We start from the raw sequence: 15,268 nt of genomic DNA, 5'->3' as shown, positions 1-15,268 counted from the left end.
CGGTATGCGGGCCTCTCACTGTTGTGGCCTCTCCCGTTGCGGAGCACAGGCTCCAGACGCGCAGGCTCAGCGGCCATGGCTCACAGGCCCAGCCGCTCCGCGGCACGTGGGATCTTCCCGGACCGGGGCACGAACCTGCGTCCCCTGCATTGGCAGGTGGACTCTCAACCACTGCGCCACCAGGGAAGCCCTGTCCTTATATATTTTAACATATATTCCACTCTGTTGTTTTTCAGAACAATCCTAAAATTTATACATTTATCATCAAACCTTATTCTCATGGAATTCTGAAGATTTTGTTCTTACCTAAGTAACTTTGGGAAGCAAAATCTTATTATTCCTTCTATGATCGATCTGCATAACTGAGACCATTAAATAATTTTAACCTTATACTTTTATGAATTTGATGGAGAAAGTATCAGTACTGTCATTTTGGTCACTGAATTTGCGGTATCCTTCTTACCCCCAACCCCCGCCATTTTAAAAATAAAGGCAGTTCCTGTTTCTCATGCATCCTGTAAATGAGTGAATTGGAGAAATCAGTTAATCAGATCATCACATCTTCTTTTTAGCATTTTTAAATAAATTTTTAATTGTCCATCTCAATGAAAGGATTTGCCAGCATCAATAATATTTCTAGTGGGATAAAAGGCATGCTATTACAAGGATAAGGGGTTTCTGAGCCGAGATCTTGACTTGATTCTCCCGCCATCAATCTGCTTACCTGTAGGTTTGCTAAATCATCTACCTCTTGCTGTAAAAAATATATTTCCTTAGACATTAAAAAAAAAAAAAAAACTTTACAAATCAAATATCTGATAGAGTCATAGTAACTTATCATTATTGTTATTATTCCTTATATCTGCAGTATTTTATAGTTTTCAAAGCAAGTCGAAAGTATTCTCATATGTTAATGTTCCATTTATCTAAAGGTCATATTTTTGTCAACACTTGCAATCTAGAGGATATTCACAAACCTGAAACACAGTATACCAAGTACTGTGTTAAACACATCATGCACACTACCTCATTTACCCCTCAAAGCAACCCTATGACTTGGTAGGAATATCCTTATTTTATAAATGAGCAACTAAGACTGGAAGAGATTGAATAACTTCCCATAGGTGCACAGCCCATAAGGTATCATCATTAAAATAGTGGTCAGTGAGTTTATAAAAGGAGGAAACTTAGTTTAGTAAAATATTTCCAACAAAAAAACAGTTTATGATTCTTGGTATTTAAAAGGTAATTTGTTGATTCAGGAAACTTTGGTAGTATTTCATTAAAAAGACTATAGAACTTGGTCACTGGATCCTTTTTTTTTTTTTTTTTTCAGAACTAGCTACACAGTATGGCAAGGATTCCTTGAAGTATGTGTACTGTAATTTACCAAGCTCATGTGACAACCATCTGGCCTGCTGGTCCCTTATATACTAGAATCATTTCGGAATCTCCAAGCCAGATCTTGTCATGTCTAGGGAAATAGCTTTCCTGTTGTTCATAAAGATAAGTCTTAAATTTGAGTCTAAGATTCTATATGAACAGTTTTAAGGTGAGAAATAAATGTGATGAGATGACTAAGAGCATGAGACTGAGAATTAGGCACACCAGAGTACAAATCCCTGATCGTCTACTTATGACTCTGTGACTTTGGGAAGTTATTTAATCTGTTAGTCTTAGTTTCTTTATTAGCAAAAGGAGGAACTACAACTATCTCATAAGGTTGCTTTGAGGATTAAGTGAAGCAGAACATATAAAGTATTTACCTAGTACTTGGTAAAGAGTTAAACAGCCATTCATTTTCATTAACTTTTAAGCTAATATTATTAGTATTCTTCACTTAATAGTATCTAAAAAGTACATTATAATACACATTTTCCTATTAAGCTGTGGGAAATAGAAACCGTTATATTCCTCTGACAGTAGCCATGTCATCTTTGAGTTTCCAGCGGCAAGGAGAGGACAGAGACCTGTTTGGTTTGAGGACTTCTGTGGAATGGTTTTAGTATCACAATATATCCTATCATCATGGGAGTAAGAAATATGATGTTTCAAGTCCAGTTGTCAAAGGAGTAACTTCAACAAAAAGTTAATTAGGTTAATCCCCACCTTCTACATTGAGTGTAGTTTGCAGTTCCCTTCCAGTTCAGCCAGTTATTACCATCAACATAATAATTCGTATTTTGTACTAAGTAGCGGAGGCATTTTTAGGAGAGATGAGCTGCAAATGCTAGTTTCATTTTCATTTTATTAATTCCAAAGGTATTTATTGAGCCCTTCCTTTTCCCCAGGTGCTAGCTGGCTACAATTGATGAATAAACATGGTCCCTGTCCTCATGGATCTTAAAATTGAGTGAGGGAGTTTGTACCCCAAATTTTTCATCCTTGATCACATCTAGTGATATTATGTAGATCTGGCCATTAAACGCTTGAAAGCTACCATTTGGATCAAGCCCCGTATACTTTCCTGGCACTGGGTGTAATGCTACAAACTTTAAGTACCTTCTCCCATGTCTAACAATAGGTAAAAATGAAAAACATAGAACAGTGAAGGAATGTGTTTAATTTTATTGTTCTAGGATTTATAGAAGCAGCTTTTAGTTCTATATTCTTCTACTCTGGTGGAAGAAAGTAGTCTCCTTGAAAGAGTACTGGATTAGGAGACCCAGGTTCTGATCCCTGCTGTTGATTGATTGTTTAGAAAATCAACGTCCCTGAGCCTCCCTTTCATGATTTGTAAAATGGAGACAAAACCACTTGTTATGCCTATTTTTCAAGGCTCTTATGAGGATCAAATTGAAATATCAAGTATAAACAAAGTCTGGAAACAAGTTTAAGACATTAATAATAATTTAGGGGCCCTGGATAGTTAGGAAGAAGTAGGTGCTAGGAATATTGATTTTTAAACACTGTACAACTTAGGGTGTTTCAGTACTAGTTTCTGAAGATGTTTGTATTTATTCCCTTTGGAGAAGGAGTAGCAACAGGGCAATGTGTGCAGCAACTTGCTAGAAGTTTTTTGGTTTTTAGAATATTTCAACTTAAAAAATTACACTGCTTTGGATACATTTGTCCTAAGAATAAGTAAATAATTGTATTTTTCAGAAATACTCTGAAAAATAGAATGCAAAGATTTACAAATGATCTTATTTAACCTCACATTATAAATTAATTTACTGATAAGTTTTTGTCTTTTTGTGGCTTTAATGTGGATTAGTTTTCAAACCCAAATACTGTAAAGGGAAAATCGGTATTTGAAAATTGACATTTGCCTAAATCACAGCAATGAATGGGAAGAATGTCACAAACATAGTTTTAACATTAGTTTTTATGTGCCGTATGTGTGTGTAGAATAAGTGGCAATTTTAATTATTATTTCTCTTTTCTTCATTTCCATGTGATTTCAGTCTGAATCTAAACTTTATAATGGCTCGGAGAAGGATAGTTCAGCTTCAAGCAAGCTTACAAAAAAAGAATCTCTCAAGGTTAGTTTCCACAGTTATGAAATAAGATAAAGAAATAAATATTTGTAATCCTAAAGGAAGAAAAAAAATGTTAATGTTTGTATGGCATGCTGGAGTTGACTGAAAAGACTCATTGATGACTGTCCCAGTGCTACTCTGGCCCTCAGCTGGGGTGCGGGTGCTGAGGGCTGGACATCTGTGCACAGCTGTACTTGAGTCAAGCACGCCACTGCGTTATGGAACACCTGATGGGAAGCTCTGCTGCACTTTGAAATTTTAGTTTACTAACTGCTAGGTCATGGGCTGAATTTGGCCCACAGGTAGATATATTTTGTTTGACCTACACAGTGTTTTAAAAATTTGAGCCAACAATTACAAGTCCAGATTTCCAGCTTCTCCTAAGAAATAGGTAATACTGGGCCTGCCTTCCAGAATGGCCACAGATCCTTGAGTTTAAGGAACACATGCTTTCCAATTGATTCTTGATTCCCATATAGTCTGTTTTGCCCCTCTTTTTTTCCATATCTGATCCTATACGTATTTGCATTTACAATCCTATATGAAATCTGTTAATTCAGATATGCATATTAACAAAGACCAAAGTCAAAACTTTTTTTTTTTTTTTTTTTGTGGTAGGCGGGCCTCTTACTGCTGTGGCCTCTCCCGCTGCGGGGCTAACGCTCCGGACGCACAGCCTCAGCGGCCACGGCTCACGGGCCCAGCCGCTCCGCGGCACGTGGGATCCTCCCACACAGGGGCACGAAACCGTGTCCCCTGCATCGGCAGGCGGACTCTTAACCACTGCGCCACCAGGGAAGCCCCAAAGTCAAAACTTTTTATTAACAAAGACCAAAGTCAAAACATTTTTTTTTTTTTTTTTTTTTTTTTGTGTGTGGTAGGCGGGCCTCTTACTGCTGTGGCCTCTCCCGCTGCGGAGCACAGGCTCCGGACGCACAGCCTCAGCGGCCACGGCTCACGGGCCCAGCCGCTCCGCGGCACGTGGGATCCTCCCACACAGGGGCACGAAACCGTGTCCCCTGCATCGGCAGGCGGACTCTTAACCACTGCGCCACCAGGGAAGCCCCAAAGTCAAAACTTTTTGACTGTATAATTATTAAAATGTCTTGTGTGTATGTAGTCTCTTTACCATTAAATGCAACTAGGAAAATTTTGTGTTTTAGTTTAAAACAAGTCACTGATAGGTTATCTTCTCCCCTTCGTGAACAACAACAAAGCAATAAATAATAAGATTGCTTCACTGCTACTTTCCCAGATTATCTCAGGAGTGAATTATGAAGGGTAAAACTTTGATAATTTGAATGAATTAGTTTCAATGTTGCGGTTTCTTTGTTATTTATATCTTATATATTAGTGTCAGAAAAGAGAGAAAAATTGCCAGTCCTAAATAACTACAGCATTGTTTGTGATATGAAAAACTGACAACAGAGTAGATTTCCATCAGTAAGAGAATATATTAAGAAAAAGTATGGAAGCAGTATAGCATGGTGCTTAAAAGCATGTGGTTTAGAGCCAGGCTGCCTCTATTTGAATTCTGCCTCCATGAATTACTATGTGATCCTGGGCAATTTACTCTCTGTGCCTCAGTTTTCTCATCTGTAAAATAAGGATAATGATAGTCCTACTTCCCAAGGTTATTGTGAGTATTAAATGAGGTAATACATGTCAAGTGCTTACAACAGTGACTGGTACGCAGAGTAGGTCCCATAAATGTTACCTCTTATTATTTTATTCATACTAGGAATCCTATGTATCAGTTAAAAGAATGAGGTAGACATGGAATGGAAAGAGAATTGAAATGCTCCAAAAAATATTGAATAGGAGAACCTTTTTTATGTGTTCAAAAAAACAAAAACAAACACAAAAGCTGTATATTTCTATAGGTTGTGTACATAGAAGAGGCCTGAAAGGATAGTGTTTTCCTGAAGGTTAACAGTGATCAATTCTGGGAATCGGAATAGGAGAGGGTATAATAAAAACAGCTTTTAGCTTTGTGTTGTTTGAAATTTTTACCATGAGTTTGTATTCATGTACTGTGTAATTTTAAAAACGTACAATTCTTTAAAAACATACAGAGAATTGGACTAGTGATCAGAAAAACTAGATTCTAACCTTGCTTTTCTAAAAATTTCTACCAGCTCTTAAAAAAAAAAAGTTCTGTCCTAAGATGCTAGAATTCTAAAAGAGGTTTAGAATTTTATTTTAGAGTGTAAAATTTTTTACATTCTATGGAGCTAAAAAATTGGAGAGAAATTGCCTATTTCTAATGAATTTTTAATTTTTCTATTATTTCTGTAAAATAGGTACAAAAGAAAAATTACCGAGAAGAAAAGAAAAGAGCCACAAAGGAGTTACTCAGTACAATCACAGATCCCTCTGTTATTGTTATGGCTGATTGGTTGAAGGTCAGTTTGTATTGACTCTTGAATTCAAATGCTGGATATTTACCAACTGGAATAGGAAAGCCCAGAGTGCACCTAAAAGGCTGCAAGACAAAAACATCTCCTAGGATGATCGTTTTTCACTGATGAAGAAACTATTAATTGTATCCCAGAGGATCTATGTTCCAGTCTTAATGGAGAGAAGAAACCTTAATGTTGTCTCTCTTGACAATAACATCAAATATGGATAGCAGTTCTTTTAAAAAGGCGTTTTGATTTGTGTGACATGATATAGTCTAATCCAGGGGTCCCCAACCCCCGGACCATAGACCAGTACCGGTCCGCGGCCTGTTAGGAACCGGGCTGCACAGCAGGAGGTGAGCGGCAGGCAAGCCAGCGAAGCTTCATCTGCGGCTCCCCATCGCTTGTGTTACTGCCTGAACCATCCCCCCTCCTTGTGGAAAAATTGCCTTCCACGAAACCGGTCCCTGGTGCCAGAAAGGTTGGGGACCACTGGTCTCATTGATGTGCTATAAAGAAATATTTTGTTTGCTGTTCAAATTATCATTTAGTATTATTGTAGACTTGGTATATTTGCATTTTGGAGAAGATATGAGACAAAGTTAGTGTAAAAGTTACCATTTGAAAAGCATTAATTTGCAGGACAACATACATATTGCTATTTCTCCTTATTTTTATTTTCTGTCATCTTAGTCACTCTATCCTCTTTATCATTCTTATCTGTAGGATATTTGGTAGGAATATTTTAGACTAATGCTAACTTTGAGAATGGTCTTGTAAGACCCTGACTCCCAGGAAGTTTTAGTACCTGGCTTTCACCTAAAAATCACCCCAGCACTGAAAGCTTTTCACCTTCCCCAAGGGTAGGTACAGCCTCCAACCTAAAATCCTTATGGGATCCGTCATGGAAGTTTTCTTACTAAAATAGAAGTCTAGCGATAGTTTTCTTGATAGTTCAAGTAATATGGGGGTCTTCTTCGATATTATTCTGAAAACACCTTCTGACTTATATTGGATCTGCTTACTAAGTCTTTAAGCTCCAGATCTTGGTACTAGGAAAGTATATTTTAATGGCCCCTGACCTGGCCAGGAAGGTTAGGGAAACCATTCTACTTGGTACATTGTTTTGAAATTGTTGATGCAGTCTCCCACTAGAATTTAAGTTCCTCAGAAGCAGGAGTCATGCTGTTTTCACATTTATTTCCAGTGCTTGCTATTTAGTAGCTTAACAAACATACATCTAGTGAATTTAAAGTGTACACTTTATGGAAATTTTAGATCAAAATACCCTATTTGCCTCTATTTGGTTAGTATCTTGTGGAGCAGAGAAACAAAGGTTTATTTCTTAAATAAACTTATATTTTTGTAGATTCGTGGTACTCTAAAGAGCTGGACCAAATTGTGGTGTGTGTTGAAACCTGGTGTGCTACTGATCTATAAAACCCAAAAAAATGGTCAATGGGTAGGAACAGTCCTTCTGAATGCCTGTGAGATCATTGAGCGTCCATCAAAAAAGGATGGCTTTTGTTTTAAACTTTTCCATCCTTTGGAGCAGTCCATTTGGGCAGTGAAGGTAAGTAAGCACTTGTTATATAGGTGAGAGGTAAAGATGACAATCTATAAGTAGAACTGAGAGAAATCAATGAATGATTAATGATTGCTGTCCTCTGCCAGAACTTATAAATTTGTTTTTGTCTTCAATCACATTATTCCTCTTTCTGTTTCTACCCACAATGAAATGTGCACCAAAATGCTTAGTTTACCTTTAAGATCTAACTTAAAAATTTCTCCAGAAAATGCTTCCCAAATTTATATTGTACCTTTTTATCTCTTGTCTGTAGGGATTTTTTGTACTGTTCTTTTACTTTGCAGTTACCAGCTTTGCTTTGTAATATTGTATCCTGTTTACTGTGAGTGTTTTTCTCTTTATCAAATTGTCAGACTCCCTAGAACAGAAGCTGCTATTTATTTTGGTGGTCTTTCCTGTAGTGATGTAAATATGTGATAGGAAGCCTATAAGCAGAAGCAGTCCTACATATTTTTGAGAGGCAGCTTTCTTTGAAGATGGAGCTCTAATGCTTTTATAACTAAAGAGCATTACCGTGGTCACTCCTTGTTCTGAAAACAAACAATCAAGAAAACAGAAATGCTCTATTTGATAAACTATTATACTAAGGAATTCTACAAACAGTAGACAGGCAGTACATGCTAACTGAATAAATGAGTCTAGCTTAAGTTTTTACAAAGCTATCATTGTTTTAGTTTCTAAAGTCAATTACACTTGAATAAAGGTTTTAGGACTCCTCCTTTAGGTAAGCAACCTAATTGAGATTAGAACTAAAAGCAGCTTCAGCTTTTTAATTTGTTGGGTATTACTTAATTAGGCAATATACATACACCTAGGAAAAGACCCGGACTTTTAACCTTTATTTCAGTAGTCTGGAATCATAGCAGGAATAAATTTAGGATTACAGAGTTAGTTTTATTCTGAGATTATATACTTCCCACAGGGGAAAGAATTTAACCCATGAAACCTCTGGTATTTCTGTATCATGTCATTCTGAAGTGAAAAAAAATTACTTTCAAAATCTTTTATATGTATATTATTTATTCTTTACTACTATTTTTAGGCATTGTAAGACTTATAATGAATTTTTAAATCATTAAAAGATACTTTAAATGTCAGGTTATTTCATTCCAAATATTGGTGGGAGGGAAATTTGTACAATTATATGAACATCAGAATATTCTTCACAAGCCAAACCTACTTAGGACATTGTTTAAGCAGCTTAAAAGTCAATGTCTATGATTAGGAAAGAGTGATGTTTATAAATTTTTACTTTGTGTCAGGGACTCTTTTCAGCATGTTATATGGAATCTTTTTTTAATTCTCATACTGTAAGGTACAAGATAAGGAGGATACAAATTTCCTGTAAGGAGGATACAAATTTCCCCCATTACCCAGATAAAGAGATTGAGGCCTAAAGAGGTTACTTAAGTAATTTTTCTAGTATGCAATCAAGATTGAAACCCAAGATTGAAACCCAGGCAGTTGGACTCAAGGTCCTACTCTATACTGGTTCTAGGAACTAGGCCATAAATTATAAAGCCATTTAAAAATACCCAAGGGATATTATAGGATTTGTTAAAATCATATTGATTTGTTTCTACTTTTTTCACTTTAAAAGTCCATCTTTACTTGCTAGTGTTTTTGCTTTTTAAAATCCATTTTATTCTTTGATCTGACAACTTAAAAAATTATTTTTCCCTGGACCTAGTAAAAATGCATTTCTCTTTTTCTTATAAGTTTCCAGCTGTTTCTTTAGGCTTCCAGAAATTTAGTATTTCTTATCTAATAGTTTCTGTGGTATGGAAATTCTCTGTTAAATTAAAATTTGGTCTCGTATGGGAAATTTTAGGTTTCTCTTTAATATGTGAACAATATGCAGAGATAATGCTTAATGTTAACTATAAGTTCAGTTTTCTGGTAAGGAGGTAAATTTTGTGAAAGAGGAAAGCTTTCCTCAGTACTTAACATTTGCTTTCTCAAGAAGCATGAAATTAAAGGTTGTTTGTTTTTAAAAATTATAATCCATGCCTCACTTAGATTATTACAGATAATAATGAATAATATAAAGTTGAGATCTCATAATACTGTACACCATTTATTTTGTTTATTCTGCTTTTAAGGGTCCAAAAGGTGAAGCAGTTGGATCCATAACTCAGCCCTTACCTAGCAGTTATTTGATCATCCGAGCTACTTCAGAGTCAGATGGTAAATACAAATGATGGATTGGTTTTTGGTCCTTATTTTTAAGGGTCACTTAAAAATATACTGTATACTTTTATAGATCTATACTTTTATAGATCACTGCATTTTCCTTTGGGAAATTTGTGTTTAGTATGGAATTTGCAGCAGAGGTATTATAATCATAAATTGCCTAGAACACTAAATATATCATCAACTTGGTTGACAAATAGGGAAATCTAATAGGAAGGAAGCATTATATAATTGAGTGATAAACTAGCAGCCTGGAGTTTTCTTCTTCATCCTTTATTGACATATTAACACCTTTTTGACTTGACTAGTATTCTCTGTGGTAACTCATTAAGTTTTGTCATTTTAGAAGTACATTTAATACTATTTATATTTTATCATTAAATATTAACATGACACTGTATACACTATTTTGTTTTTGTTTTTTTGCATAAGACATTCAAACACAAACTTCTATTCTGTACTTTATTACTTAATACTTAATTCCTGAAACAAATGCAGGGAGGGTATAATTTGTATGAAAGCAAGGTAACTTTAAAACTTTAATAATTGATATGGATTTTTTCTTCACTTTTATGTTTTATAGTGTAGACTAGCTTAGCCTAGGGAATCATGTAAGCTTCTAAACTTTACTTTCACTAGATGATTATTTTTTAAATTAAAATATCATAGGCATGAGCTTTCATTATGAAAATGATTTATGTGGCTGATATTACCATATCTTGAAACAAATGTATATGACTTTTAAGAGCAATTAACATTTTTTTTCTGCTAGTACTGTTCTAAATTTTAATTAAAAAAAATAAAGTTATTGGGGGGGAGGGATAAATTGGGAGTTTGGGGATTGACATGTACACACTATTATATTTACAATAGATAACCAACAAGGACCTACTGCTGAGTGCTGTTGAGCACAGGGAACTCTGCTCAATATTCTGTAATAACGTAAATGGGAAAAAAAATTTCAGAAAGAATAGATATATGTATATGTATAACTGGATCACTTTGCTGTGCACCTGAAACACAACATTGTAAATCAACTATAGTCGAATATAAACAAAAGTTAAAATACATAGAGTCAACCACACACACACAAAATTAAGTTATTAATATTTCTGTTAACTAATATGGCAGTTAATAACAGTTTTAGACAGGCATTTTTCTGACTTAAAATTTGGGTGCTAAACCTGGGATAGATGTCCTGTCAACAACAAAATATTATTTTAGATAGTTTGTTTATAGTGGAAACATAATCCCTTAGGTATATTTCATGTACCTTTTTGGTACCTTCAGTTATTCTACATGTTAATGTTTGAAGCTTTTAAAAATAAAGTACATTTATTTTAGATTAGATGTATTTTCTAATGTATGTTAATGCGTGGTGTCTAGATATTTAGAATGTAAAAAGCACTTATTAAACTGAAAAATTGCATTAAGACATCCTGGCAGGATTTTATATTCTAATTAACTTTTACAGTGCATGTTTCTGAGAGAAATAATAGTATGTTTAAAAGTTAACAGTGTTAAATTAGGATGGATGCTAGTTTTTCTAGTTTCTTGAATTATACTATTTATGAATCTGTCTTCCTCTAGGAAGGTGCTGGATGGATGCTTTGGAGTTGGCTTTGAAATGTTCTAGTCTTCTTAAACGTACAATGATCAGGGAAGGAAAGGAACATGACCTGAGCATCTCATCAGAGAGCACACATGTGACTTTGTATGGCTTATTACGTGCTAACAGTCTCCACAGTGGTGATAACTTCCAGTAAGTAGATATTGCCACTAATTTGGTGATTATTTTCGAGACTATGTTATTCACTAGGTTAGTTGGCAGGCCTAGAATTTTTGTATTGTATCTAGGATTGAATTAGCTGTCTTTAAACCCTTACGGCCTGGTTTAAAATTTGTTGAGTTGCTATGGTGAGGTGTAGAAAGTTATTTCCTTGATTCCAGCTAATATGAATTACTTGTTCTTTCCTAAAATACAACCATGTTAACTACCTTGTCTTTGTGCCTGGTGTTCCCTCAATTAAGAATGACCTCTAGTCCTCCTTGCTCTTTTCTTCCATCATACTTCTGTGTTTTCTTCAAGGCCAATCTCAATCTCAAATATTATATCATATGCGAAGCCTTTCTTTGCCTCATAAAAATGAGATGTAATCCGTCCTTCTACTGTTGTTCTGTAGCACTTTTTTGTTTTTTCTAGAATGGACTTGACTTATTCTCTCTGGTATTTGTGGAATTCTCCTATTGTATTGTGTTTCAAATTGGAACTGTATCCTATTTGTGGTTTTTTTTTCCCCTGAAGCATTCATTGTAGTTAATACTAAAAAAAATTTTCTTCAAGGAAACGAAGGTTGAGGTTCAGATCTCTTCTGTTCCTTTGCAGGAAAAATAGACTTCCCCTTTTCCTCCCTGGCCCCAGCCCTCAGCTTCTCTGCAGCCACTTATTTCTGTCAGCATTGACGTTACCCTCCTCAAAGTTAGACTGCTTCTCTCCTCGCTTCCCTGTAAGCGGAGCTGAACTTTTTTTTTTTTCCTGTCCTTTTGTTTGACTCTTTTTCTTTACTCTCTTTTAAAACCGCCAAAAATAAATAAATAAATAAAACCACCATTACCTTATCTTGTACATCCTTTCTTTGCAGATCTATAATCTGGAGCTTTATTTTATCCTAGTGTAGGAGTCTGAATGGGATAGGATGAGGGGGAGGGAGGTGCACCTGATATAGGAATGGGTTTTTTGGGGGGCCTTTTCCCCTGGTATTATAGAATACCAGGTAATCCTTAAATGCTCTTATTTGGGGATCTTAAAATTCATCTGCTTCACGTATTTATTCATTAAAAAATTTTGAGTCTCTTTTCTGTGTAAGATACCATACACTTTTCTTTGTAATTCACCACATTGTGAATAGGAAAATGAATCAGATATGATCCTAAATTTGAATCCAGTATAACAGTTTACTAGCTATGTAATCCTAGAGAGATGTTTTGTTTTGTTTTGCTTGAAAGCGATAAAATGCCAGGCAACTATAAATAGTAGGAAGAAAAGAATGACATAAACAACCGAAGGAGAGGTGTCTTAGGGTAATATAGGATCAGGAGAATTTAGAGGATGAAAACATAATATCCAGCTAGGGAATCAGGGAGAGGATCAATATAACAGATTTTACCATTAAGTAGAATCAACATATCAACACGTTCATTTGGATATATGACCGAAAATGAGCTAGGAACTGATGATGCAGAGATGAGAAAGGATGGGAGCCTACCTTCGAGACTTAGAATCTCCTTGGATGTAAGAGACAGGAAATGGGTAAAGTTTAAAAAAAGATTACCAAGTTTTAAGCCTGAGTGACTGGGAAGATGATAAAAATTTTTTAAAAGGACCGTATTTGGGAGATAATATATTAAATATTGGACATGTTGAGGATACAGTGGCCCCAGTATATATAGATGTGGTCAACCAAGCATTTAAAAACATGAATCTGAAGCTTATTCTTGCATGCATGGGAAATCATCAAACAGAAATCATCAAATAGAAATGATGATGAAGTCTTGAAACTGGACAGGTTGCCAAAGGGGAGAGACGATAAAACAAAATAAAAGAGAAAATAAAAACCAGATTGTGAGGGATTAAGGAGAGACTAGATGGTAAGAAAGCAAAGACAGCAATTTTAGACTACATTTTAAAAAATATATGATTGTAAAGGAAAAAAAAGAAAATAAGTATTCTAAAAAATGAATTTCTGTTAGAAGTTCTCCGATTAAAATCCAAACATAAGAAGATTTTGGAAAAATAGAGACTAAAAGCGAATCAAATAGGACTACTCTGCTCTGTTAAACTTATCTCTGCTCTGTTAAACTTATCTCAGCATTGTTAAAATGTCAATTATTATATATAACGGCACCATGTATTCATTTGTAAAGTACTTTACAAATTTTTTATACCATACGAAACCCACAGATACTTTCTTAAATGAGAAATTTCTAAAAAATTTTTGATTCTGGAAGTGATTTTTTTAAAAAAATTGTTTCCTTTTTGTGAAGATTAGTAACCCTAGTCTTGTAAGTAAGAATAAGGTTGGGTATGGCAGCTTAACAATTTTAGGCCATAGGTTCATTTCCTTAAGCTGAAATTTCCAATTCCAGTTCTCCAGAGTTTTTTTTTCAAGGTTAAACCTATCCAGTTTTTTTTTTTCTTTCTTTTGGCTCCGTTGGGTCTTCGTTGCTGCGCGTGGGACTTCTCTAGTTGCGGTGGGCGGGGGCTACTCTTCGTTGTGGCGCGCAGGCTTTTCATTGTGGTGGCCTCTCGCTGGTAGAGCACGGGCTCTAGGCACGCAGTCTTCAGTAGTTGCGGAGCGTGGGGTCTAGGGTGCAGGCTCAGTAGTTGTGGCACAAGGGCTCAGTAGTTGTGGCTCGCAGGCTCTAGAATGCAGGCTCAGTAGTTGTGGCACATAGGCTTCGTTGCTCTGCGGCATGTGGGATCTTCCCAAACCAGGGATCAAACCCATTTCCCCTGCATTGACAGGCAGATTCCTAACCACTCTGCCACCAGGGAAGTCCTCAGTCCAGTATTAAATCGATATAATTACCTTATACATTTCTCCTTTTATTTTTGGACTTATTATGAGTGACTTTGGAGACCTTTACAGGTAGAAAGTCATAATTCATTTGCGTTCACTTGAGAATCTAGTGGTCTTGGCTTGAAGTTTTTCTTTAGACCAGAAGTGATAGGTTGATTCAAGGGATGATGTTTGTAAAACTAAGAAAAAAATCTAGCAAGAAACAGTCTAAAATTTTGCTTTTGGAAAATTTTAGACCTAAAGGATAGAGAAGCAAAGAGGTCAGAGTGTCATCTTTTAACATTTTCCAGGTTTTAATTTAATTTCTCTGTGCCTCCGTTTATTAATCTGTGAAGTGAGAGTAATAATTTTACTTATAGGACTATTTTATGATTAAATTAGTTAAGCTATATAAAACACTTAGAATGGTACCCTGCACATAGTAAATTCTCAGTAAGTGTTACATATCCTTCTTATTTATAAATTAAATATTCTTAACCTCCTTTATCCTTCCTCCTAATAATTCTTTCTCTTAAGGTTAAATGATAGTGAAATTGAACGACAGCATTTTAAGGACCAAGATATGTATTCTGATAAATCTGATAAAGAAAATGATCAAGAGCATGATGAGTCTGACAATGAGGTGATGGGGAAAAGTGAAGAAAGTGACACAGATACATCAGAAAGGCAAGATGACTCATACATTGAACCTGAGCCTGTTGAGCCTTTAAAGGAGACTACCTACACTGAACAGAGCCATGAAGAACTCGGAGAGGTAACAGTCTGTGATTTTGAGAGATTTTGGTTTTCTAATTCTTGGAAATTTACAGATGAAATTGAAGATATTTGTATGACGTATTGCTTATTTTCCTGAAAGAGAATAGTATTTATATAATACCTATTTTATTTTAAAAGTTGCATACATATGAATATATCAAGATTTATAAACAATTAAACACATATACTCACACAAATACCAATATATTTTATTAAATTTAGAGTTTACATCTTCTTCAGGTTTGCTTTTGAAATAAGATACTCCTT

General features: G+C 35.3%; 1 protein-coding gene across 7 annotated transcripts in view; it reads left to right on the top strand.

The window, feature by feature from the left end:
• The window catches only part of OSBPL8 (oxysterol binding protein like 8), a 178,766-nt gene that overhangs the window by 122,096 nt on the left and 41,402 nt on the right, over positions 1–15,268 (top strand). For all 7 annotated transcript variants that reach the window (XM_024122783.3, XM_024122781.2, XM_024122788.3 and 4 more), the window contains 6 exons: positions 3,408–3,485; positions 5,786–5,887; positions 7,254–7,457; positions 9,575–9,659; positions 11,256–11,427; positions 14,762–14,999. In XM_024122783.3, coding sequence (XP_023978551.1) covers positions 3,408–3,485; positions 5,786–5,887; positions 7,254–7,457; positions 9,575–9,659; positions 11,256–11,427; positions 14,762–14,999 — 879 coding nt within the window. The remainder of the gene's footprint in view (positions 1–3,407; positions 3,486–5,785; positions 5,888–7,253; positions 7,458–9,574; positions 9,660–11,255; positions 11,428–14,761; positions 15,000–15,268) is intronic.

Source organism: Physeter macrocephalus, chromosome 6, assembly GCF_002837175.3.
Source record: "Physeter macrocephalus isolate SW-GA chromosome 6, ASM283717v5, whole genome shotgun sequence".
Classification (NCBI taxonomy): domain Eukaryota; kingdom Metazoa; phylum Chordata; class Mammalia; order Artiodactyla; family Physeteridae; genus Physeter; species Physeter macrocephalus.
The sequence above is the reverse complement of the archived record's forward strand: the minus strand, read 5'-3'. Positions and strand labels throughout refer to the sequence as shown.